The 26,246-nt window shown below is 41.5% G+C and overlaps 1 protein-coding gene across 1 annotated transcript in view; it reads left to right on the forward strand.

Moving 5' to 3' along the window:
* The first annotated feature begins 4,148 nt into the window (after nt 1-4,148).
* Nucleotides 4,149-26,246, forward strand: part of APOB (apolipoprotein B) — a 49,202-nt gene continuing 27,104 nt past the window's right edge. Inside the window, exons 1-12 of the mRNA XM_077811461.1 lie at nt 4,149-4,209; nt 5,877-5,912; nt 11,495-11,610; nt 13,846-13,991; nt 15,615-15,768; nt 15,930-16,085; nt 18,230-18,354; nt 18,519-18,604; nt 20,503-20,722; nt 25,120-25,347; nt 25,532-25,649; nt 25,766-25,912. Coding sequence (XP_077667587.1) covers nt 4,149-4,209; nt 5,877-5,912; nt 11,495-11,610; nt 13,846-13,991; nt 15,615-15,768; nt 15,930-16,085; nt 18,230-18,354; nt 18,519-18,604; nt 20,503-20,722; nt 25,120-25,347; nt 25,532-25,649; nt 25,766-25,912 — 1,593 coding nt within the window. The remainder of the gene's footprint in view (nt 4,210-5,876; nt 5,913-11,494; nt 11,611-13,845; nt 13,992-15,614; nt 15,769-15,929; nt 16,086-18,229; nt 18,355-18,518; nt 18,605-20,502; nt 20,723-25,119; nt 25,348-25,531; nt 25,650-25,765; nt 25,913-26,246) is intronic.

Below are 26,246 nucleotides of genomic sequence, written 5' to 3' on the forward strand. Positions count from 1 at the left end.
TACATTAAAGACTGTGCAGTACTCTGATAATGAGGGCTATGAAGGTGCCTAAAATAGATAGAAGATGGTCCATGTAATTATGAATGGGAAAGGAGGTGGGTCCACATGATAATCTCCTTGCTAGGGTCTGGTCACATGTAAACATTAGAGGACTTCAGTCTAAACAGATCACTGGGGTCTATCGAGACAACTTTTTGATGTTTTTGGACAGCGTTTTAAAGATTCAAATTATGAGGGCCTTGAGACCTGTCTTCCACAAAGTATAACAGTCAGATCCTCAGGTATAAATTGCCCTAACTCCATTGATATAGACATGTACTAACTGAAGATCTAGCATTCTGTCTAACAGATTTTACCAGACTTAATAGTACATCTTCCTCCATAAGCCATGCCAGCTCCTTTCAGTTACACTTAATTACTTGCTAACTTTTCTTCTCTCTTTTTGCGGGGGAATCTTTCCCTCTTCTTACTTCTCTCCTAAGAGCAAAAGAAGGGAACCACCCAGAGCCAGATGCTTCCTAAATATCTGCACTTCACAGTTCCGTAATTTCCCCCTGTGTATTTACTATTAAAACTAAGATTGCGTCTATATTGTGTAGAAATATGAGGTATGATCTCACTGTTATTTCAAAGTACATATTGTCTCATCAATATGCCACTCCACCCAACTGGGGCATCATGGCCTAAGTGGGTTTCCTTCCCCAGCCATGTGGGATAAAGAAGAAGAACAGCACTCCTAGGGAAGAAAAGTCAGCAAGCAGAGCAAAGATTTGCCTCAGATGGGCCTGACCCAAAGCCCATTAAAGCTAATGGGAAGACTCCTATTTATTGAAATAGGCTTAAGATAGTGCCATAGAGCTCATGCCAGCATCAGGGCAGAGTTTAAGGGTTAGTGAGGGCTCCCTTGTCTCCTGGATCTAGCATTAGGATTGGTACAGCATTAATTGCTCCCTCCTTCCTCGTATACCATGGCTGAAGTTGGAGCCAGCCCTCAGGTGCATAGAGACTCCTCCCAGCTGGAGTGACCTTCTCAAACCATCCCTCCTCCCACTATCACCAACACAGCTCTGGACATCAGTGTTGTCCTCAGACTCCACTTTCTTCAGTTTGAAATATGGACTTTCTTCTCCCTTTGCAGATTGGCATCAGTCACCTCCCATCCCTGTGTGACACACTCTATATGGTTTTATAAAAGTATGCTGATGAGTGTGAATATAATGTAACTAAAATATGCTTCATGCAAAAGGTCTCTTGTAAGGTATCATTACAAAGCTTATAATCTAATCATCTGATTTGTCTAAATGAAATATAAATTATAACTCTGAGGGCCTACTGTAGTTATGCAAAGTGTGGGCCATTAATGGTGGTTTGGAATCTTGATGGCTCCCATCAACCAGGACAATTGACTGTGGATGGCTCTGTTTGCAGGCAGGCCTTCCTGTGAGTTAGGCTGGGAGGAATGAAGGCTTGGGGTCTCACAGGACATGTGATATTGTCACCTGAACTGGAATCCATCTTTAAACTGGTGCTTTTCCACTGAGAAGGAGGGGTGGGAACCCAGAGGGACAAAGGATTCCCGCCTTATGCAAAAGATATATAAGTGGGTGGAACAGAACAAGCGGAGGCAGCCATCATGAGAAATCCCCTAGCTACCACCTGAGCTGGAATAAGGGCTGTACCAGGAGAAAGGATTGTGCCCAGACTAGAAAGGTGTCCAGTCTGTGAAAGAAACTATTGAAACATCTCTAAGGATGAGATTAAATCGATATTCAGTTTTTATTACTGTACTAGACTTAAACTTGCGTGTTTTATTTTGTTTTGCTTGGTAATTCACTTTGTTCTGTCTGTTCCTACTTGGAACCACTTAAATCCTACTTTCTGTATTTAATAAAATCACTTTTTACTTATTAATACTTGGGGGGGGGACAGCTGTGCATATCTCTCTATTAGTGTTATAGAGGGCGAACAATTTAAGCTTTATACAGGGTAAAACGGATGTATTTAGGGTTTGGACCCCATTGGGAGTTGGGCATCTGAGTGTTAAAGAAAGGAACACTTCTGTAAGCTGCTCTCAATTGAGCCTACAGCTGTTAGGGGACGTGGTTCAGACCTGGGTCTGGGCTTGCAGCAGGCTAGCGGGTCTGGCTCAAACCAGGCAGGGCACTGAAGTCCTAAGCTCAGTGCACAGGAAAGCAGGGGGAGAAGTAGTCTTGGCACATCAGGTGGCAGCTCCCAGGGGGTTTCTGTGATCCAACCCGTCACACCCTCTTCCTCAAATAAAGAAAGAGAAAGAAAGGAGGGAGGCAAATACTTGTATACAATCAGATCCTTCAAAAATGTTGTTCTTGTGGTATTTTCAACCCAAATCACGGAAGGAGAGGGAATTCTCACAAGAAAGTCTGTTCTTATGAGATTTCTGGTCTGACCAAAATGGCTTGCCCATCCAAGTGCCTTTAGATGAAATCCTAACCCCAGAGATGTCAAGGAAGGGCTGGGCTCCCTGGCTGAACTATATCTGCCATGATGCACTGCCTACCTTCTGGTTGAACTGACATTGTACATCATGAGAGTTATGTGAACATGGTGCATCATGGGAGACTAATCTAGCAACAGAGCCTACCCCACAGAGATGAGTCAAGTCATGAGGTACCTGAATTACAACTCCCATGAGGCACCATGGCAGTTTAGGGGCACCCAGATTACTGTTGATCCAAGCTAAAAATAAATGTTTTGATTTGGTTCAACAAAACAAAAAGAAATATTTTGATTTGGGAATGTCAAAACTTTTCATTGTGGACAGAAATGTCAAAATCAAATGTTTTGATATTACTGAACTGAACTTCTGGGAACTTTCCATTCTGAAAAAAAAATTGCTTTTCATAGTGATTTGGGAATTTTTCCCCAAATATTAGAATTCCCTATGGGATGGAAATCCTGATTTTTGACCAGCTCTAATATACACTTAAATGTTCATGAATACTGTACAGTTTTCAATTTCCTTCATTTAGTTCTCTGAATAATAATGATCATTTCTTATCATTACCTCTCATTTCTTTAAAAAGAACAGGAGTACTTGAGGCACCTTAGAGACTAACAAATTTATTAGAGCATAAGCTTTCGTGAGCTTATGCTCTAATAAATTTGTTAGTCTCTAAGGTGCCACAAGTACTTCTGTTCTTTTTGCGGATTCAGACGAACACGGCTGCTTACTCTGAAACCTCTCATTTCTTTGTTGTTGTTACCAAACAAGGCGATGATCTCTAAAAATCTGGGCTAACTGAAACCAGCAAGAATACTGAATTTTCTAATCCCAGCATTTAATATGGCCTCTCGTGCCTGGATATTACCAGCCTGTCTGAAATGCATCTGCTTTTTAGCAAGGTATGAAGGAAATTTTTGCCCTACAAAGGGCATCAGTAACATTGATTGTTCTATGACACGTTTCAGAGTAACAGCCGTGTTAGTCTGTATTCGCAAAAAGAAAAGGTGTGCATCCGATGAAGTGAGCTGTAGCTCATGAAAGCTTATGCTCAAATAAATTGGTTAGTCTCTAAGGTGCCACTAGTTCTCCTTTTCTTTTATTGATTGTACTGCCTCTTCTGGGCACATGACAGCATGTTCACATTAAGTAAAGAGAAGATGCCTAAATTGCACAATAATCTAATTGCTCTCATGTATAAGTACCATTCAAGCTCTCTGCCTCCATACTAATTCAAAGTTCTGTAGTGCTAGCTTGCCCCAGCAGTAATTTACATGATTTACTTTTTTTCTTGCTAAAAGGAGGAAACCCCTTTTGTTGTAATATTATCTTCTGCTGTTAAAAGTCAGTTAAAGACCGAAAAATACAATTGAAGTGGCACAATCATTTACTACAGATAAATGTTCAGTCTTCTTCTGCATGCTGGGGCCTCAGCAGCCCAGGCTGAGCCTTCTGCCGCATTGCAAAGAGGATCCAGGACTCTAACCTTTGGACCTTTTGCAATTTGCTCTGAACTTTCTAAACGATTTGGCTCAGCTGCTTGCAACAGACTATATAAATGCAGGGCCAAGTGAGGAGGCTCATTCTCTCCCTGAAACTTGGGTAGAGGAGGTGAAGGGAGGAAGGAGAAGAACTGAGGGGACAGCAGCAATAGGGTCCGGTGCTCACCATGGGCCCTCTGCAGCTCTGGCTGCTGCTGCTGTTGCTGCTCAGCAGTGATGTGCTCACTCGTAAGTAGCTTTTTGCAGCTTTATGTGAAAATCTATTAAAATATCAGGGAGGGAAAAATCTATGGGACTATGAATCACAGAATCAGAGAAGCCAAGGATGGGAAATATGAAATCTATTCCCTTTTGGGGAGTGTGTCCTAATAGCAGGATCCAGATTAAGTCCATAAAGGAAAAGTTGGAAATGTCACCATTTCTCTGGTTTATTTTTAATTTATTTGACAAGTGTAGTGGTATCATCGTCCTTTATTTTTGCCTAGCTGCTTTTCTTTACAGTGATCATTGCTCACCTGCGAGGAGACATTTTATACTATTCTGCAGATTTTGTGTGGGTGTTGCTAATATGTTTTACTGCAAGTGTGATGGGATATGAGTGATAAAACATGATGTGTCTGGTAGGAGGCACTGTATGTAAAATAGTGATTTGTATTAAAAGATGACAGTAGCTCTGTAGTAATTTTGGTTCAGTTCAGTAAAGATAGACCTGGTATAATTTGGGGAAAAAAATGAACATGGTGTGGTAGAGTTGTAAGATAACTCCTTCCTGGCCTAGGAGTGTCTGTTTAGATTGTTCAATGGTACCATAGTTTGTAAAATGTTTTGGGATCCTTCAGGAGGATAGAACTATGGGTTTAATCCTTCACCATTGAAATAAATGGGTGTTTAGCAGGATCTGGTCCTATATGCAGGTAATGATAATATTCACCCCCAATGTGCCTTTATTGACTTCACCGGAGTTACACTAAGGATGTATTTGGTCCTATATATTGTTACTAGTATTGTTATTTTTATTAGATTATGTGAAATAAGTAACTTTTTTTCTAATACAAAACAATATGAGTCTGATCAGTTAAGTCAAAGAAAGGACTGTGGGCTTTGAATCAGGGTGCATGGAAGAATAAAGTCTCAGTATTCAAACTAACCTTAAGTGAATGCATAGCTTTATGCAATCCAAATATCGATTAAATTAAACACCTTTTTCAACAAATATGTTTACCCTCTGTCATCAATACAGCTGCCTCTTACTTATCTACTTTTCGCCAGTCCACAAATTTTATAATTCAGACACAAAAACGGAGGTCTCTCCCTGCTTCTTAGTCAAGATGTAATAGCAGAGAGTTGTACAGAGGTCTCATATAGCAACACTATCATTATTTTTACAAAGGAAATATTACCGCTGTACAGTTATTAGTCTACTATTCAATATTTTCATAATTTAAAACTAACCTAGAATTTTCAGTGTCGTAAAGAAAGCATATTCTGTGATGCATTTGGTCTGTTTGTCATCTATCAACAATTCTTTTTATTATTATGTTGTACATTTAGTGCCTGATCATACACCATTAATATCAAGGAGCACTTTGCTACTGAGTTCAGTGATCTGAGGATCAGGCCCTTGCTTGCTAATTCACAAAATTCAGTCATTTGCAGTGTTTTTTTAATGCTCGACTTTACCATTTAAGTAGATGGGAATTTTGCCTTTTACCTCAGTGTTTGCAGAACTAAGCCCTTAATTGTTAGTACAAATTAGTGAGGCCCCACTGTGTCTGCATATCCATCTCTGGACTGTGATGCAGAATGTACATATGAATAGTTTATTTTTTACATATTTTATTTGTTTGATATTAATCATTTGTAAAAGTTTTATTTTATGCTTTGCTTTTTTACAGAAGATGGGCCTGAAAATGGAAATCCAGCTTGTTCAAGTAAGGGTTCTCCCTTTGTATTCCTTTTGCTCTACTATTGTTTTAACTGACTATACCTCCCAAAGTTCAGGTTTTTGGTTTTTGGTTTTCCATTTCCATATATCTCTTCCTTTAAAACAGATGTTTACTCAGGCAAAACTCCTGTTGACTTCAGGAATTACAGGGTCTCAGGGACTTAGCCCTATGAATTTTAAGACTTTTCATCAGCCTGAAAAGCAATGATTATCGCTTTGAATTTTAAAAAACTTTCCAAAAAGAAATACCACATTTATTTGCTTGATTGATTTTCAAGATCCATTATTTTGGAAGTCCCCTTTCTCTAACTTTGAAGATTTAACAGGGAAATCGTATGCATTTCATTTCAATGTACACTGGTAATCTCACTCCTGATTTACTCCTTTCGGTTATTGCTACACCCAAGTATTTGACTCATATAGCTAACTAAATACCTACAGAATACTTTATGTCAATAACTCTGTCAGCCGGGATAATAATTTATTAAACCAACCTAGTCAAGTAACAGGAAATGCTGACTTTATGCACAACCTTTGTAATGGACCCTGGTTGGCCCTGACAGCTTGCTTGGATACAGAACGTTCCTCTGGAGGGTCAGTGTCCATGAGTTGTTTTGATCTTTGTCTTTGATAAGCTTTTGCTTTTTCTTATTTGACACTCTAGCACCATCTACAGGTGATCAGGATTAATTCATCCATCTGAGACAATTCAGAGAGTTTTTTCTGGGTTTCACTGTCAATTTCTCAACTTTATTTTTATTTACTATTTTCATCATTATTTATTCCTTTTATAACAGATAAGGTTCATGTTAAACACTGGAAATGAAGCAGTAGTTGGAGAGAAATTATGTCTCCTAGAATTAATACAACAGATATCGGTATTGTAAGAACTGATGAAAGTATACAAACAATTATAGTATGGTGGAGTGTAAGATAGCTGAAGTTTACATGGATAGCCTTCAAACTGTTTGTATGATTGTAATTAATATAATTGTCTGATCAGATTAGTTAAATCATTGGGGATGAAGAAAACTATATCATATTAAGTATTTATTGCTATCATATTCATATTTATTAATAATTAAATTAATGGTGTCTAAAATAAAATACTTGACATCAAAGGGAAAATAGGTAAGGCTTACAGACTCTGGAAATCCAAGGAAAAAAGAGGATACCTACAGCAAAATTCTACTCTCATTTACAACCCCAATGATGTCAGAGTAAACTCTTGGCCAGATCCTTAGCTGGTGTAAACTGGCACAGCTTGACTTCAACAGGTCTATGCTGATTTACACCAGCTGAGGATTTGGCTCTCTGATTTGAAATTATTCAGTTCGCACTTCCACAGCTTAGTCCGTCTCATATATTCCTCTTCTAAGATGTATAGCTTGCTTTTAAGATCTCTCTTTTCCCCTCTACAGCGTAATTCTTGTACCAAAATATAAAGAAAGCAGTCAAAATCCCACCAGATTCTATTGAGATATTCCCTGCTGACATGATAAAATGTGTTACAGGAGCATGGCTGAGAATATAATACACTTCACTGAGCCAAACACAGTGCTGGCATAAAGAGGCAAAACTCTTGATTTCACTGGAGTATGTGTGCTTACGCCAAGATGAAGTTGACTTTCCTTCCTCCCAAGGAGGATCAGGGTTAGTTTCCAGTTCTGCCTGCAGACACAATGGCAGTTATCTGTGAACAGAATTTGGCCCACAATTTCCAGGCCTGCCACTGGAAGATCTCATATCCCTGTGAGACAGTGAAGGAAATTCTGCTTTCATCTACATCTACGTAACCTCACTGATTTTTCATTTTATCTGTAAGCAGAATTCAGTATGCTGTTCGTGGCATCATTTTTGTTCTGTGTTATACAGCACCTAGCACAATGGGGTCCTGGTCCATGACTAGGGCTCCTCTCCTAGGCGCTACCACAATACAGATAATAAATAATAATATTGTTAAATCTGAATCTCTTTTGCAGGTAGTAGGGACAGATAGGTGAAATTCTCCAGTGTGAAGAGACCTAGCACAAGGCCTGTCTGCCACTTAAGTCCTCTGAGCTCTTAGGAGAGGCTTCTAAACACATTTCCTCCTGCCTGATGTTGTCTCAAGGACTTAAACAGTGCACAGGCCTGATCTGGGTCCTGTACACATAAAAAAAAATGTCCGCTAACATAAAAAGGAAGAACTCCAGGGAGTCCATGAACTCAGGTGTGAGTTTGACTCAGAAAAATATCTCATGTTCCCAGAAAACTCATAGAAACTTTTAGACAGGAGGACAGTTCTTTAGATTCTCACAGAATTAGAATTAGGGATTCTGGTTTGGGGGTTGTTTTTTTCCACTCCATTTCCACATTTATCTTTGTAAACGTCAACCATGTGAAATTCCTGGACAAATTGGCTCTTATAGTTTTCTTTGAATTGTGACTGCACAAATTTGAGCTGAACTCTGTTGTTAGCAAGGAAGCAAACACCACTTTTAAAGAAACCCAATACATGCTTTTTAAAAACAATCTAATTAATTGTCTGCATAGAATCATAAAAAGGTGGGGCTGGAAGGGATATTGAGAGGCCTTTAAGTCCAGCCCGCTGTGCTGAGGCAGGACCAAGTAAACCTAGACCATCCCTAACACATGTTTGTCCAATATGTTCTTAAAAGCTTCCAATGATGGGGACTGCACAACCTCCCTTGGAAGCCTATTCTAAAACTTAATTACAGATATAGTTAGAACAATTTTCCTAATATCTAGTTTAAATCTTTTTTGCTGCAAATTAAGCCCCTTTTTTTCTTTTCCTATATTCAGTGGACATAGAGAACAATTGATCACAGTCCTCTTTACAACAGCTGTTAGCATATTTTAAGACTATTATCAGGTCTCCCTTCAGTTTTCTTTTCTCAAGACTAAACATGCCCAGTTTTCTCATAGGTCAGGTTTTTAAAACCATTTCTTATTTTTATTGCTCTCCTCTGGACTCTCTCCAATTTGTCCACATCATTCTTAAAGTGTGGTGCCCAGAACTGGATACAGTAGTCCAGCTGAGGCTTAACCAGTGCTGAGCAGAGCAGGACAGTTACTTCCCGTGACTAACATACAACACCCCAGAGCGATATTAGGATTTTTGAAACTGCATCACATAGCTGACGCATTCAATTTTTGATCTACAATAACCCCCAGATCCTTTCCAATAGTATTATTACTGGCTAGCTAGTTATTCCCCATTTTGTAGCTGTGCATTTGTATAGTACTTTGCACTTGTCTTTATTGAATTTCATCTTACTGACTTCAGAACAATTCTCTAATTCATCAAGGTCATTTTGAATTCTAATCCTGTCTTTCAAAGTGCTTGCAACCCCTCCAATTTTGGTGTCACCTGCACATTTTATAAGCATACTCTCCACTCCATCATCCAAATCATTAACAAAAATATTTAAATTTGGAAGGATTTAGATTTATTTTTTTTCAATTTGACCATACACACAGAAACCAATGAAAAAATATTCCCATCCATAATATTCTAAATTTACCAATAGGCAAAGTAAGAAAAGAGCTGCTTGAGAATTTATTAGAGTTTGATTTAAGGATATTTATTTTGTATATTTTGACATGCAATGTTGACAATTTGTATTTTAATAGCTATAATGCTTTAACTTTTTAAAATCTCAATATCAAATGTCATTAAATAATTATTGTCTAAATATCCCCTTAATTTCATGTAACAACTGTGCAAATTTAAACCATTTTTTAAATGGTTTAGCACCCATAATTTTGCAAAACTGTGAAAATTTAAATATTTTTTTAAAAATGCTTAAAATAAACATTTATATTATCCATCAAAATTATAAAAAAAAATTGATTCTGTCAAACCTAAAAATATTGAATAGGGTCAGACCCAGGACAGAACCCTGTGGGACTCACTAGATATTACCTCCCAGTTTGACAGTGAACCACTGATAACGACGTACCTTGGACACCAGGTGGGTCAAGGAACTATCAGCCCCCTACAGGCCAAAGTGGATGCTATCCAAAAGTGGCCTGTTAGTCTCTAACGGGCCACAAGTCCTCCTTTTCTTTTTGCAGATACAGACTAACACGGCTGCTACTCGGAAACCTGACTCTTTAAGTATGGTCTTTCAACTAATTTTGCACCTATTTTATAGTAATTTCATCTAGACCACATTTCCCTCATTTGCTTATGAGAATGTTATCTGGGACTGTATCAAAAGCCTTCCTAAAATCAAGATATATCACATCTACAGCTTCTACCCTATCCTTTAGGCCAGTAACCCTGTCAAAGAAGGAAGTTAGGTTGGTTTGGTATGATTTATTGTTGACAAATCCATGCTGGCTATTCCTTATAAACCTATTATTCTCTGGGTGCTCATAATTATATTGTTCAAAAAATGTTTAAGTATCTTTCCAGGTATTAAGTTAGGCACACTGGTCTATAATTCCCCAAGTCCTTTTTGCTCATCTTTTTGAAGATAGGTACTATGTTAGCCCTACTCCAGTCCTCTGGGACTTCATCCATCATCCGTGAGTTCTCAAACATAATTGCTAACAGTTCCAAGTTTTCCTCAAGCCATATTGACTTGGATACATCTAATTTATCTAAACATTCTTTAACCTGTTCTTTCCCTATTTTGGCCTGCATTCCTTCCCCCGCGTTAATATTAATTGTGTTGAGTATCTCATCACCATTAACCTTTTTAATGAACACTGAAACAAAATAGGCATTAAACACGTCAGCCTTCCTGATGTCATGAGTTTTAGTTCTCCTTCTCCACTAAGTGGAGGACCTAGACTTTCCTTCATCTTTCTCTTCCTCCTAATATATTTAAAGAACCTCTGTTTATTGCATTTTATGTCCCTTGCTAGGTGTAACTTATTTTGTGCCTTAGCCTTTCTGATTTTGTCCCTACATGCTTGGGCTATTCTTTTTACTCCTTCTTAGCAATTCATCCACGTTTCCACTTTTTGTAGAATTTCTTTTTGATTTCCATGACTTTAAAGAGCTCCCGATGGAGCCATATTGGCCTTTTATTATTCTTGCTATCTTTCCTTTGCATAGCTTCATTTATCCCTTACATTTTCTTCCGATGGGGCCTACATTCCCAAATGTGCTTACCATTGACCTTAATGGGGAAAAAAATCTGAGATGCATAGACTTTAAAGCCAGAAGGGATCATTATGATTGTCTAAGCTGACATGTTGTATAATACAAGACAAAGGATCCAATAATTTGTGCATCAAGGCCATAATTTCTGTTTGAGCACATATTTCTGTTTGAGCAATATAGTACATATTCTGGAAAAAACATCCTATCTTGATTTAAAGGCTTCAAGTAATGACAACTTACCATATCTATTCTATAGATTTATCTTAAAAAAAACCCAACTTATGTACAAAACCAAAGAAGAAATCAGCCATAGGGATATTGTAATATTTCCCTCATTTCTGGCATTATTTCCAGTTTGCACAATGCTATCTTGATCATCATCTTGTGATGATCTAAATATGCATCTGTCTGTGCTATTCATAAAAATGTATTTGTTTTTCTAATTGCAGAAGATGCAACCAGATTTAAACATCTCAGAAAATACATTTACACCTATGAAGCAGAAATAGCAAGTGGAGTGAAAGGAACAGCAGATTCACGAAGTGGCTCTAAAATTAACTGCAAGGTAAGGAAAGAGGAAGAAAGAACTGACTACAATCAGAAAAAAGATAATGGGCAACATGGGGATTAACAATTGGAAACTCCTCCCCCATACTTCCTATGGCCTCCATCTCCCTTCCCCCTCCATTTTGTATTTAGTGAATGTAGTGCTTGTGAAATGCACACATTTGACAGCCCTGAAGTCTGAAGCCCTTTATTTTCCGACAGAAAAGGCAGTGGCAAGATTGGCAGAGTTTCTTCACTCCTGCCAATGCACCTTGAACCTGACCAGGCTTTTCTACTCCTAGAGAAGAAATAGCAGAGTTGGTAACTCAGTGCATGGCTCATTCAGTATTTGGCTTTTCCTCTGGGTCTGCCAATAGAAGCATTCAACACTTATCCACTAGAGCCTAAACTGAGACTGCTAATTGATCAATTGATTTCATGCAGCACACTGAATACTCACCAGGTGATGACAACTTTCAGTTATCATCTTCCTGGGTCAGGATCTGGTATCCTAGGGGTGAAAGGCTCCATAGGCCATTAGCCTGATAACCTATGCTATTCTCCTTCCAACTTCCTCAAAATGTCACATTTCACAATATTACTTCATTAACTGGGTAACTGGGCAAATAGCTTTTGGGTGTTACAGTGTTCTGTCCAGTAACTAAATACTTCTCTGTATAATGCTCAAATTTCTTCACAAGTTTCGAAGCCAATGGCAAGACCACACTGCAGATTGCTGGTTTACAGTGAATATTGCTGGTCTTTGCATCTAGCATGCAGTATGGTGTGGAGCAAATGTTCAGTGTTTCTCATTAGTCATCTTCATGCTTGTTCTGCTTGAAATGTACTCACTTCTGACACATTCCATATGTGAGAAATCTTATAAATTAGAGGCCTGATTCTGCTCCAATTAAAGTCAATGGGAGTAAGATCACATGTTATTATCATTACTGTAAGAATACCCATAAATACTCTGGTCATACCATTTCAAATTTCAACATTTTCTGACAAAAAAGTTTTTGCAAAAAAATTCTCACTTTTTGACCAGCTGTAGTTATAATATTATTTGATTAATAATAATTCTGGACTTTATAATAATGTTGGACCATGTCATACTCACTTTCCTTAGTTAAGTAGTTCTATGGATATCAGTAGGACCAGAATAGAGCAAAGAGGACTTGGTCCATTGTGCATATTTTCAGAGATAATATGCAGTCTCTCTTTTAAAAAGATTTGAGAGTCTAAGGTCTGTATCCTCAGCTTGTGTAAACAGAACTGCAGAAAGAGCTGGTTGGATAAATGGTCCTCCCACCCTGTGGCAAATTTTGAATTTTTGGCAAAAAAAATCTAAATCTGAAATATTTTGGCCAAAATCCAAACTATTTTAGCCAAAATATTTCTATTCCAGAATGTCACTGCAGTGCCTTATGGGTGTTGTAGTTTGGATGCCTTGTGCTCCCATTTTCTTCTACAAGTTGGGCTCCCTGGTTGGACTATTCTCCCCTATTGGTGAGGAGAGGCTGTGCATCATGGGAGTTGAATGGCCATGGTGTATCTGAGGAGATAAAACCCGGCTGGGGAACCCAGTCCTTAGAGGAGAATAGGGAAGTGAGCCAACCAAACTACCATTCCCATGAGACAGCGTATCCAAATAGAAGTATTTTGGGTTTGGAGCATTCATTTTTTTAATAAAAAATCAGTTTTCCATGGAAAGCAGACAGTTTTTCAACAAAAAAGATATTCAATTGAAAACCCAACATTCTGTTGAAAAATAGTTTTAACTGAAAATTGTCTACCAGCCCGAAGTGAGGAATTGATTCATATGTAGTTTGGTGAAATGGATGGAGCAGGCGACCTGGGTACTTGTTCCATGCTTTGCCATTGACTTACTATGTGATCATGAGAAAGTCACATAACGTGCCTGTCTCTCAGTTTACCCATCGTTAATATAAGGAATATATTATTAATTATTCATATTTCCATAGCTCTTAGGGGCCCAAGTCATAGACCAGGATCCCTACATGCTAGGTACTCTACAAATCTATATGACCTTTACTCCACCTGGATATTGTAAGATTACTTAAAGCACTCTTCGATCTTCACACAAAAACTGCTATACAAGTGCACGGTGCACACAGTGTTACTTTAAAAATAAATTTAAGAACATCTCCTGTATCTTTAAAAATAAGAACCACATAGTTCTGCAGGAGTGATAGTGAGAGAAGGAGAAGATATATGCTGTGTATGTTTTCAGGTTGAGCTGGAGGTCCCACAGCTGTGTAGCTTCATCCTGAAGACAAGCCAATGTACCCTGCGAGAGATGTTCGGTGTGGATGCTGAGGGAAAGAGTCTCCTGAAAAAGTCAAAGAACTCGGATGACTTTGCCAGAGCCATGGCCCAGTGAGCAAAAACTTACTAGAGCCTTTGCTAACAAACCCATTCTTATTTAATTCGGGATAGACTATGACTTTACAACCTGCCCTGTCCTTTAGAAGGGGCGATGTATGGCAGTGCTGTCCCAGACTCGGGAATGAACTGTGATGCTGAGAGAGCGGGAGCTAGTTGCAACTCCTTGATTCAGAGCCACCTGGCTGTGGCACAATTTGGGGCTGCATGGCGACAGCCTTGAATTGTGTCACTGAAAGCCTGGGTGTAGCAGAAATCATCCCATCCACACTCTGATGCTGGAATGTTCACAGCCTGCTCCCTTCTCTCCCTCATATCAGGAGTGTGGGGAGTGCTGGTGTAGGAGTCAGTGTAGTCCACTCTGAGTTTTCTACCAGAGGAAAGTTCCCCTGAACATGAGGAGTTGTCAAATGGACGTCTCCAGCCACTTTCAGACTACTTTGCTCGGCTTACACGGCACAAAGTAACATTAGCCCACCTAAGCAAACAGCCCAGGCTTCTGCTACTGACCTTTAATGTTCTTCCCAACTTAGCTCCTCCCTACTTACCTGCACTGGTAAGTTATTGTGTCTGCCCCCTCTGGTCCACCAGTGGAACCAGCTTCCATTGCTTGTTTGTCCATTTCTCCACATGAACCTTCACACTTGTTTCAATGCCTCCCTTTATGCATGGAATGCCCTTCCTGAAGATGTCCCTAATGCTATTACCCTGTTCTGCACATCACAGGCCATAGAATTGCACCCAGGGATTCTTGCATCCAGCAAAATAACTTGAGGTTTAGGAGCTAAAGCATATTTGTTAGAAAGATATCCAGTCTTGATTTAAAGACCTCCAGTGATGGTAATCTGTTCCAATAGTTAATTACCCTTATTTTGAAAACATCACATCTTATTTCCTCTCTGAATTTGTCTAAATTTAGCTACCAGCCATTGGATTTTGTTATGCATCTGTACACTAGATTAAAGAGCCCTCTAATATCAGAAATCTTCTCCCTGCATAGGTACTTACAGATCCATCAAGTTTACCCTTAGCCTTCTCTACAATAAACTCAATAGACTCAGCTCCTTAATCCTGTCACTATAAATTAGGTTTTCCAGACCACAAATCATTCTTGTTCCTCTTCATTGAATGTCCTCAAAGTTTATAACATCTTATTCTTTAAGTGTACGGTATACACCAGAACTGAGGAGGTATTAATGGTCAGTAGTTTCCTACTCAGTATTCAAAGAGAAATTAATAATACCAGGTAGAGTCATGGTTGGGGATAGTCTATACAGACTATACAGAATTGGGGGAAAGAACGGAGCAATATAAAATAATAAGCAGAGAGCCCAAGCTCACTATTTCTCATGAAAAAAAGGGAAGGGAGAGATGCAGAAAGTGATTTATTAGGGAATATTTTAAATGCTGTTTTAAATTATTTGGAATGTGTGTATTTGTACAGTCCTTGGCACAATGGAGTCCAATCTTGATTGGGGCTTTGGGGAGCCACATTAATACAAGTGAATAATTCTATATCTAGATGTACATGGAGCATTTGGCAATAATCAAGATGGTAAGCTCTTGGCTAGCTTGTTTTTATTTTTGTCTCACACCTACTGTTTTTTTGGGGGGCAGATATGAACTGAAATTTAGCACTCAGGATGGGAAGAAGGTCCAGCTGTATTCAGAGAAGAATGAACCAATGAACATTCTTAACATCAAGAGGGGGATCATCTCAGCACTTATTGTGCCAATGGAAACAGAAGACAACCTAAAAACAATCTCCATGGTAGGAAGCTGAGCAACAGTTAATTTACTTCTTTAACAAATGCAGCAAAACCCACTAAGTGGGCCCTGTCCTGAAGTTCTTACTCAGACAATGGGATTTCAGACTAGACTTGAACTCATTTGGTAACATGAACAATGATGTTAATTTTCTCCGCTCTCCAGGATACCATATATGGGAAGTGCGACAGTGAAGTTGAAGTCAAGGATAGAAAAGGGAACACAGCATCAGTTATTTCAATTAATAGAAACCTGAAAACCTGCGATAACTTCAATCCCATCAGAGACTATGTCAGCCCAATTGCCCTCATAAAGGGACTGGTAGGTATAGCAGGGCATAATGTTATTTAAGAAAGTGCTTCATTATATTATTTTAGTTCTTCAGAATCTGACCCTCTGCCTTTGTTTCCTGCCACTAGTGGAAGTCAATAGAAGAATCTGAACTTTGGGAAATGAATATCATCTCAACTTCTTTCACATTGTTCTCACAAATACTGCAAAGTGATGTGGGTTTTTTGTTTGGTTGGTTGGTTGCTTGCTTTGGTTTGGTTTGGTTTTTTAAGACACTAGTTGGGAATAACTGATTATATATATATATATATATATGTAATCACACTTTCCCATGGGCTTAGTACTGTCAGGTGTGAGGCACCTTGTCAGATCAGGCCCAAGATTTTCTAGATAGCCCATTAAACTTTATTGGCCAAATCTTCCAACATGCATATGTACATTGTATGTAACCAGCATATGCATGCAAGTAGCTTGATGTGCATGCTGAGGTTTCTGCATGCACCAAGATAAATCCTTTGACAAGCCCCATCCTCAGAAGCAGATCAGGGTATTTGTGCATGCAAGTAGGCTGAGTGCAAACGTGCACACACACGCACTGGAAGATTTGTTCCTGGTACCGAATGCTCCCGTGCTTATACTTCTAATGTTTGTTCTTGATGGAAATCTTTAAACCATTTGTAACCATAGGAGGACTGTGAAGTACATCCACTATTTTAAAGTGTCTAAATTATTCTAACCATTGCAAATTACTTCATAATGATAAGGGCCAGTGCTTAATTTGTGCTAGAGCTTGCCAGGGCTGAGTGTGGGCACCTTTAGGCTTGACGGTTCATAGCTCTGGCACCTCTGGGTTTGCTGCATCAATAATGAATGTAAAAACATTACTTGAGCCCTAACACCTAATTGCTTGAGCCCAGGCAACTTCTTTCATGACAAATGCACCCTCAGCAAGTTTACAGATGACACTAAACTGGGAGGAGAGGTAGATACGCTGGAGGGTAGGGATAGGATACAAAGGGACCTAGACAAATTGGAGGATTGGGCCAAAAGAAACCTGATGAGGTTCAACAAGGACAAGTGCAGAGTCTTGCACTTAGGACGGAAGAATCCAATGCACCGCTACAGACTAGGGACCAAATGGCTCGGCAACAGTTCTGTAGAAAAGGACCTAGGGGTTACAGTGGACGAGAAGCTGGATATGAGTCAGCAGTGTGCCCTTGTTGCCAAGAAGGCCAATGGCATTTTAGGATGTATAAGTAGGGGCATTGCCAGCAGATCGAGGGACGTGATCAGTCCCCTCTATTCGATGCTGGTGAGGCCTCATCTGGAGTACTGTGTCCATTTTGGGCCCCACGCTACAAGAAGGATGTGGAAAAATTGGAAAGTATCCAGTGGAGGGCAACAAAAATGATTAGGGGACTGGAACACATGAGTTATGAGGAGAGGCTGAGGGAACTGGGGATGTTTAGTCTACAGAAGAGAAGAATGAGGGAGGATTTGATAGCTGCTTTCAACTACCTGAAAGGGGGTTCCAGAGAGGATGGCTCTAGACTGTTCTCAGTGGTAGCAGATGACAGAACAAGGAGTAATGGTCTCAAGTTGCAGTGGGGGAGATTTAGGTTGGATATTAGGAAAAACTTTTTCACTAGGAGGGTGGTGAAACACTGGAATATGTTACCTAGGGAGGTGGTGGAATCTCCTTCCTTAGAAGTTTTTAAGGTCAGGCTTGACAAAGTCCTGGCTGGGATGATTTAGTTGGTGTTGGTCCTGCTTTGAGCAGGGGGTTGGACTAGATGACCTCCTGAGGTCCCTTCCAACCCTGATATTCTATGATTCTATGAAATTAAGCACTGATAAGGCCATGTCCTTTCCTGTAGGTTATAAGGGCTCAGTCCTACGGTACATTCTCAGGCAAACACCATAATAACTTCACTGACACTTAGGACAAGATATCTGCAGGAGTGGTGGCTGTGAAGAGACTGCAGGATATGAACTGAGATATTGGCACAGTTTTTCTTTAGACAAGGATGTGATTTAATTATGAACCAAACAGCAGCACCACTCCCAATGTGCTGTAACTGTTAATATTGTAGCCCAGTAACCATAGCGATCAGAAATGTGCTTGTTTTACTACAACAAAATATGCTAAATGTTCCTCAAACTATGTTTTACAGAACAGCCCATTATCCACCCTGCTTAGCAGCAGTCAATCCTGTCAATACACTGTAGATTCAAGGAGAAGGCATGTGGCTGAAGTAGACTGCAGAGAAAAACACCTGTTTCTGCCTTCCTCGTACAAGTAGGTGGCATGTTATATATCGTTACCCTTCCTTTGTAAATAGTCATAATGAATGATAATAGGTCAAATTCTGCCCTGTTTTACTGCCCATGCAATGGCGGGCAGGATTCAGCACAACTAATTCAGCCACAACTAAAGGACTGTGTTTTTCTTTTATTTACTAGAAATCAGTATGGTATGATGACACAAGTCACGCAAACTCTGAAACTTGTCGAAACCCCCAAAATCAACAGCAGAAACTTTGATGAAGGTAGGTCTGCAGTACTGAAACATTTTTCAGTTTCACCGTGGCACATTTCTGGCTTCCCATCTCAGCATGCCCTCCTCATAAAACATGTCCACTGATCAAGTTAGATTAGCTTTGTTAAGAAATGCATAACCACCTACGATAAAAAAAGCAGGATATCACTTTCAGGAAATAGCAATGGTGTGTACTCACCTATACGTGAAATAATTCTAGATATGGGGAAACAAATGCACTATTCAGCTACATCAGTACCTATATAAAACTTCATAAAGATCCTGTTATTTAAACAGGAAGGATGCTTTAAGGAGTCAGAAACTAAAATGTCTCTGTGATGTCTTGCTCTTGTGGGCAGTGTTGCCTAATGGTCAGGATTTAGGCCCTTAGATATGCAGTGGTTGGGGAGTGTAGGGGAGCCTGGGCCCTCCCACTCCACCAGGCTCCAGCTCAGGGCCCTGTGAGGGCTATCAAAGGTCTGACATCCAAGAATTCCTTAAGGCTGCCCTCCCTGGGCAACTTCCTACCACCCCACTATGGTTCAAAGTTTGAAGTCTGTGAGAAGAAGGTGTGAAGGGGGTCAGCTCAGCACTGGGCACTTCCTCATGGCTGTGCTTTGCACAGCAGTGCTCTCTATCTCTCTCAGGGTAGCAGCTGCCTCTTCGTGTGACTTGGCCCTCTGGCCAGGTCAGTCTCCAGTCTCTCGCCTGTCAGGGTAGACTACAGATAGCACAAGGGGAATTAACACAAACAAACTGAGTTCATATGAGAATGAGAAGGAAATGCCTCTCCCTCACGGTGCATTTGAAGCAGGTCCTTGTTAGTATCTAGGCTTCTTTGTCAGCCTGACATAGAATTTTGAGTTTGACATTTTGAAACTCATATCTTATACTAATATGTGTGAAGAAGAATGAACAAAGAGACTGTGTTGCATTTCCCACAACCAGATGGGGCTTTTAGTACAATGAGAAAAGATAAGGGATACAGCTAAAGTGTTACTGGGCATGGTGGGGATGTAATAGATGAGCGCACACTTAAAGACTGCCTCAACTCCTTATCTCAAGGCAAGGTCAAGCAACCAGTTAGGAGGGGCAATGGGGGTTGTAGAGGGAGGCATAAGAAACACTAAAAGCCGAAGAAAGGCCTGGCCTTGGCCAGAGCACAGACTCACTCCTTACCCCTTCCGTGGGGTACAAAAGGGATGGAACGAAGACCCCAGCTCACGACCCTCGAAAACAAAACAGGACCATAAGTTGTAAGGGGTGTGACTAGGGGTGTGCACTCCAGGTATATTTGGGCCTGCTAAGGAGGAGGAGGTGGGGATGGGGAATAGGGGAATGGGGACACAGGTAAGGCTCTGTGGAATCAGAGCTGGGAAGGGGGATATGAGGTAAAGGCTCTGTGGTGTCAGAGCTGGGAAGGGGGACACGGGGTAAAGGCTCTGTGGTGTCAGAGCTGGGAACGGAACACTGAGAAACAGACTCTGCCAGCGTGTAGAGCTATGAATATGATTGCTTGGCACTAACCCCAATAAACATCGAATTGCCTGCACTTCAGACTTCTGATCTTCTGCTTTCTGTCTGCGTGACAAGAATCAGGGGAGAGGGTGAAGGGAAAGCCCTCTAACAGTCTTCCCTTCCCTCAGGAAGTTGTTGTTGGGAGAGGTCCTACCTTCCCTCAGCCCTTTCCTCAGGAGCTGCAAATTGCAGGTCCACTCTCTTCCCTGGTCTTCCACCAGTGAACTGTTCTGCTCCCTTTCAACTCCTCCTTCAGTCTGTTTGTGTCTTGCAAGTGTGGCAGGGTGGGGCTAGCTGAGCCCAGAGCAGCTCCATAATCCCTGGTTGCCCAGTGTGGGGTTTGAGATCACAGTGCTTACAGAAAGAAATAATGCTTTTCCTGTTTGTTAGATAAACTGGAAAAGAAAAGTCTTTCCTTGGAAAGTGCAGATACCAAATCCTTCCGGCATGGGGACGCTGTGCTGAAGGTCCTCCAGGAACTGCAGAAGTTGTCAGCCTCCCAGCAGAACCAGCAGAGAGCAAGTCTTTTTTACAAATTTGTAACTGGACTTAGAGGCTTGCACAATGACACGCTAGGGTCTCTTGTACTGAAGATGATGGAGACCTCAAGGTAATGTATAAAAAGTGTAGCCCTCGCATTGTGTAAACACAATGCCTGGTAATGTGAATGCAAATTTAATTCCAGAGGTGATGTTCTCCTGTAAACAGTTTTAATCATAGCCTAAAGTAATATCTTAAAATGCTGTAATAGTTGGCGACTGGGAAAAACTGCTAAGAGTATGTGTGTTTGAGGGAGAGACACAGAACGCTATTTAAATGTTATCCCACAAACAAACAAGTCCAGTGGGGTAATAATTTTCTTCAACAGGTTTATTCTTGCCTTCCACAAGGTAGTAATATTTTTCATTTTCTCATTAACTGTTATTTTGATATATATAAATCCTAGTATATTTCGGGGAGAGTAGACTCCTAAGTGTAAACCATACTGCTCGGTATTATATGGGATCAAATCCAGAACTTGTACCAATTGTCCCTCAAATGGTCGTGTAATAAATGCTGCATAACTGCATAATAAGCCTTTATCAAAGACATCAGCAGTCCCCCTGTGACTCCTCCCCTCCCCCCACAGTCCCATGAATAGGTAAATTAGATTAGACTTTTAGGCTATTCAGGGAATAGATGTGTTAAAATACACTGATTACAAGCCCTGGCATGAGCTGCTACCACTACCAAATCTCCAGTTGCGGAGAGCACATTTTTGAAGGTCCAGGACATGGCCACAAATCTATTGCTCCACCATTTCCCTCCTGGCTGCATTTTATTCCATTTACACATACACAGGAAAACGCAGCCTTCGTTTAACTCAGAGGTGGGCAAACTATGGCCCGCGGGCCACATCCAGCCCATGGGACCCTCCTGCCCTGCCCTTGAGCTCCTGGCCGGGGAGGCTAGGCCCTGGCCCTTCCCCTGCTGTCTGTCCTCCCCCACAGCCACGCTACCACACGGGCAGCACTCGGTGTGGCGGGGCTGTGTGCTCCAGCAGGGCAGTGCGGCAGAGTGTCTAGCTCCAGCCAGGGGGCGCAGTTGCCAGACATGCTGCTCTGAGCAGCATGGTGAGGGGGCTTGGGGGGTGGATAAAGGGCGGAGAGTCCCAAGGCAGTCAGGGGACAGGGAGCAGGGGGCAGTTGGATGGGGCAGTGGGCGGGGTGCTGTCAGGGGACAGGGAACATGGGGGCTTGGATAAGCATGGGGTCCCGGGGGGCCTGTCAGGGGGCGGGTGTGTGGATAAGGGTCAGAGGATGGGGAGCGGGGGGAGGTAGGATATGTGTGGGGTCCCAGGGGGCCTGTCAGGGGGCAAGGGTGTGCATAGGGGTTGGGGGACTGGGAGCAGGGGGGTTGGATGGGGGTAGGGTCCCAGCGGGCGGTTAAGGGCGGGAGATCCTGGGAGGGGGCGGTTAGGGGACAAGGGACAGGGGGGATTGGATGGGTTGGAGGTTCTAACATGAAGGGGAAAGGAGTCCAGGAGAGCTGGCTGTATTTCAAGGAATCCCTGTTGAGGTTACAGGGACAAACCATCCCGATGTGTCGAAAGAATAGTAAATATGGCAGGCGACCAGCTTGGCTTAATGGTGAAATCTTAGCGGATCTTAAGCATAAAAAAGAAGCTTACAAGAAGTGGAAGGTTGGACATATGACCAGGGAAGAGTATAAAAATATTGCTCGGGCATGTAGGAATGAAATTAGGAGGGCCAAATCGCACCTGGAGCTGCAGCTAGCGAGAGATGTTAAGAGTAACAAGAAGGGTTTCTTCAGGTATGTTGGCAACAAGAAGAAAGCCAAGGAAAGTGTGGGCCCCTTTCTGAATGAGGGAGGCAACCTAGTGACAGAGGATGTGGAAAAAGCTAATGTACTCAATGCTTTTTTTGCCTCTGTCTTCACGAACAAGGTCAGCTCCCAGACTGCTGCGCTGGGCATCACAACATGGGGGATAGATGGCCAGCCCTCTGTGGAGAAAGAGGTGGTTAGGGACTATCTAGAAAAGCTGGACGTGCACAAGTCCATGGGGACGGACGAGTTGCATCTCAGAGTGCTAAAGGAATTGGCGCCTGTGATTGCAGAGCCATTGGCCATTATCTTTGAAAACTCATGGCGAACGGGGGAAGTCCTGGATGACTGGAAAAAGGCTAATGTAGTGCCAATCTTTAAAAAAGGGAAGAAGGAGGATCCTGGGAACTACAGGCCAGTCAGCCTCACTTCAGTCCCCGGAAAAATCATGGAGCAGGTCCTCAAAGAATCAATCCTGAAGCACTTACATGAGAGGAAAGTGATCAGGAACAGTCAGCATGGATTCACCAAGGGAAGGTCATGCCTGACTAATCTAATCGCCTTCTATGATGAGATTACTGGTTCTGTGGATGAAGGGAAAGCAGTGGATGTATTGTTTCTTGACTTTAGCAAAGCTTTTGACACGGTCTCCCACAGTATTCTTGTCAGCAAGTTAAAGAAGTATGGGCTGCATGAATGCACTATAAGGTGGGTAGAAAGTTGGCTAGATTGTCAGGCTCAACGGGTAGTGATCAATGGCTCCATGTCTAGTTGGCAGCCGGTGTCAAGTGGAGTGCCCCAGGGGTCGGTCCTGGGGCCGGTTTTGTTCAATATCTTCATAAATGATCTGGAGGATGGTGTGGATTGCACTCTCAGCAAATTTGCGGATGATACTAAACTGGGAGGAGTGGTAGATACTCTGGAGGGCAGGGATAGGATACAGAGGGACCTAGACAAATTGGAGGATTGGGCCAAAAGAAATCTGATGAGGTTCAATAAGGATAAGTGCAGGGTCCTGCACTTAGGACGGAAGAACCCAATGCACAGCTACAGACTAGGGACCAAATGGCTAGGCAGCAGTTCTGCGGAAAAGGACCTAGGGGTGACAGTGGACGAGAAGCTGGATATGAGTCAGCAGTGTGCCCTTGTTGCCAAGAAGGCCAATGGCATTTTGGGATGTATAAGTAGGGGCATAGCGAGCAGATGGAGGGACGTGATCGTCCCCCCCTATTCGACATTGGTGAGGCCTCATCTGGAGTACTGTGTCCAGTTTTGGGCCCCACGCTACAAGAAGGATGTGGATAAATTGGAAAGAGTCCAGCGAAGGGCAACAAAAATGATTAGGGGTCTGGAACACATGACTTATGAGGAGAGGCTGAGGGAACTGGGATTGTTTAGTCTGCAGAAGAGAAGAATGGGGGGGGATTTGATAGCTGCTTTCAACTACCTGAGAGGTGATTCCAGAGAGGATGGTTCTAGACTATTCTCGGTGGTGGAAGAGGACAGGACAAGGAGTAATGGTCTCAAGTTGCAGTGGGGGAGGTTTAGGTTGGATATTAGGAAAAACTTTTTCACTAGGAGGGTGATGAAACACTGGAATGCGTTGCCTAGGGAGGTGGTGGAATCTCCTTCCTTAGAAGTTTTTAAGGTCAGGCTTGACAAAGCCCTGGCCTGGATGATTTAATTGGGGATGGGTCCTGCTTTTGAGCAGGGGGTTGGACTAGATGACCTACTGAGGTCCCTTCCAACCCTGATATTCTATGATTCTATGATTCTGAGGGGGGCAGTCAGGGGGTGGGAAGTGGGAGGGGGCGTATACAGGGTGGGGACCTGGCTGTTTGGGGAGGCACAGCCTTTCCTACCCGGCCGTCCATACAGTTTTTGCAACCGCAGTGTGGCCCTTGGGCCAAAAAGTTTGCCCACCCCTGTTTAACTCATTATATTACACTGTATCACTGAGGATTGTGATTGGTTTGTGGATGTGAGGAGGGTGAGATAGTCAGAGAGAGAAACATGTGACTACATGTCTTGGGTGTTCTGTGTTTGTACAGCGCCTAGCACAATAGGTTCTTGGTCCATGAATTGGGCTCCTAAGTGCTACAATAATAAAAATAATGAATAATAACAATAACAGTAATGTAATAAACCTTTTGTTGTCCATAGCTGGTTATGATATTAGCATAATTTGTAAAAATAATATGATTTTAACTGATTTTAATGGCCATTTGTGTGATATATTTAGAGACACACAGCGATATATGTATATATCACTCACACTAGAACGCATACAAATCTAGATACAGACACAGAATACATAGATATAAAAGATATCAATGATACAGACAGGGATGGAGAAGGATACGCCTGAACCAAAACCCCAGTTCCAAACCCTCCTCTGGACTTTGTGGAAGTTTGGATCTAGATTTGAACTTCAGGTTGTGGACTAGTCTCTACAGTGGACCTGACTGGAAAACTCTTACTCTGAGACACTCCAATTTCACGAAGTTCTGATTTGAATTTCATGACTCCATAGAGACCTAAAAACATTTCTCAGTTGTAGAAAATATCTATCTTCATTTGAATATAGTTGTAACACACTGGCTGGATGTTTCTTTCTAATATGCAACATGGACATATACTCAAGAACATTGGGCTAATGTCCATAATCTCTTTCCCTTTCAGTTCCATCACAGTGCAGGGTCTGATTCAGTGTGGTACTCCAGATTGCTTCGGTTCTATACTTCAGATAATAAGAACTGGAAATGTCGATCCTCTGGTGGCGGATGCAGTCACATACAGCCTTGGACTCCTGCCTTTTCCATGTACCAAAAGAATACGGGAAATTCTTAACATGGCCCAGTACCAGCAAAGTCGAGCTACTTTTTATGCTCTAAGCCATGCTGTTACCAAGTGAGTATATGTGCATATACGTTTACAGGGAAAATGTTAGGACAAACTCTGACAGAAGTCATTACTTGGAGATTTAATCATTCAGATTGCTATGTTTGTGCTAATTGACTTAGAAAAGGATTCCCTACACACACCTAAGTAAGGTGTTTCTAATGGTTTTTGGTTCATTTCTGTCTTCCCTTAGATTCTATGAAGACAAGAAAACTGTGACACAGGAAATAATGGATGTTGCAAACTTTATGGAGTCAATGATTGGCAATGAGTGCTCTGGGAATGACGAGTTAACCTACCTCACACTTAGGGTATTTTAATTTCCCTCTCTCTTTATATAAGCTATTATTTTAAAATCACAGCGTGCAGTATAGCATTCTTATTGACTGGGGAAATATATTTATTGCCTTGTTTTCATAATCCACAGGCTATTGGAAACATGGGCAAGGCAATGGAGGTTGCTAATCCGAACCTGAAATCTGCTCTGAAGACATGTATCAAAAGTGAAGTTGCGTCACTTTCTGTTCAGAAAGCAGCCATCCAGGCACTGAGAAGAATGACTATCACTGATGAGGTAAATCAATCTTTAAGAATTTGTACAGTTCTAGCTCATCTCAGTTGTATGCTTCAAGTTAATGATTAAACAAAGCAGGTTTTCTCCATCCATGAATATTTTATGCTATTCCCCCATTATCTATTCGCCTGCCTTTCTTTAGAACCCCTTCCTTGATTTTACTGGGTCTGATACTCCTCTTACAGCAGCTTTCTGCTGATATAACTCAATGGGCCAGATCTTTAGTTTGTGTAAATCGGCATAGCTCCATTGTGTTGCACCTGTTTTACACAGGTTTAATTACGTGAGACGAGAATTGGATCTGTCCATTGCTATTGGATGGGGTCTTCAATGA

This window comes from Eretmochelys imbricata, chromosome 3 (assembly GCF_965152235.1).
Source record: "Eretmochelys imbricata isolate rEreImb1 chromosome 3, rEreImb1.hap1, whole genome shotgun sequence".
Taxonomy (NCBI): Eukaryota; Metazoa; Chordata; order Testudines; family Cheloniidae; genus Eretmochelys; species Eretmochelys imbricata.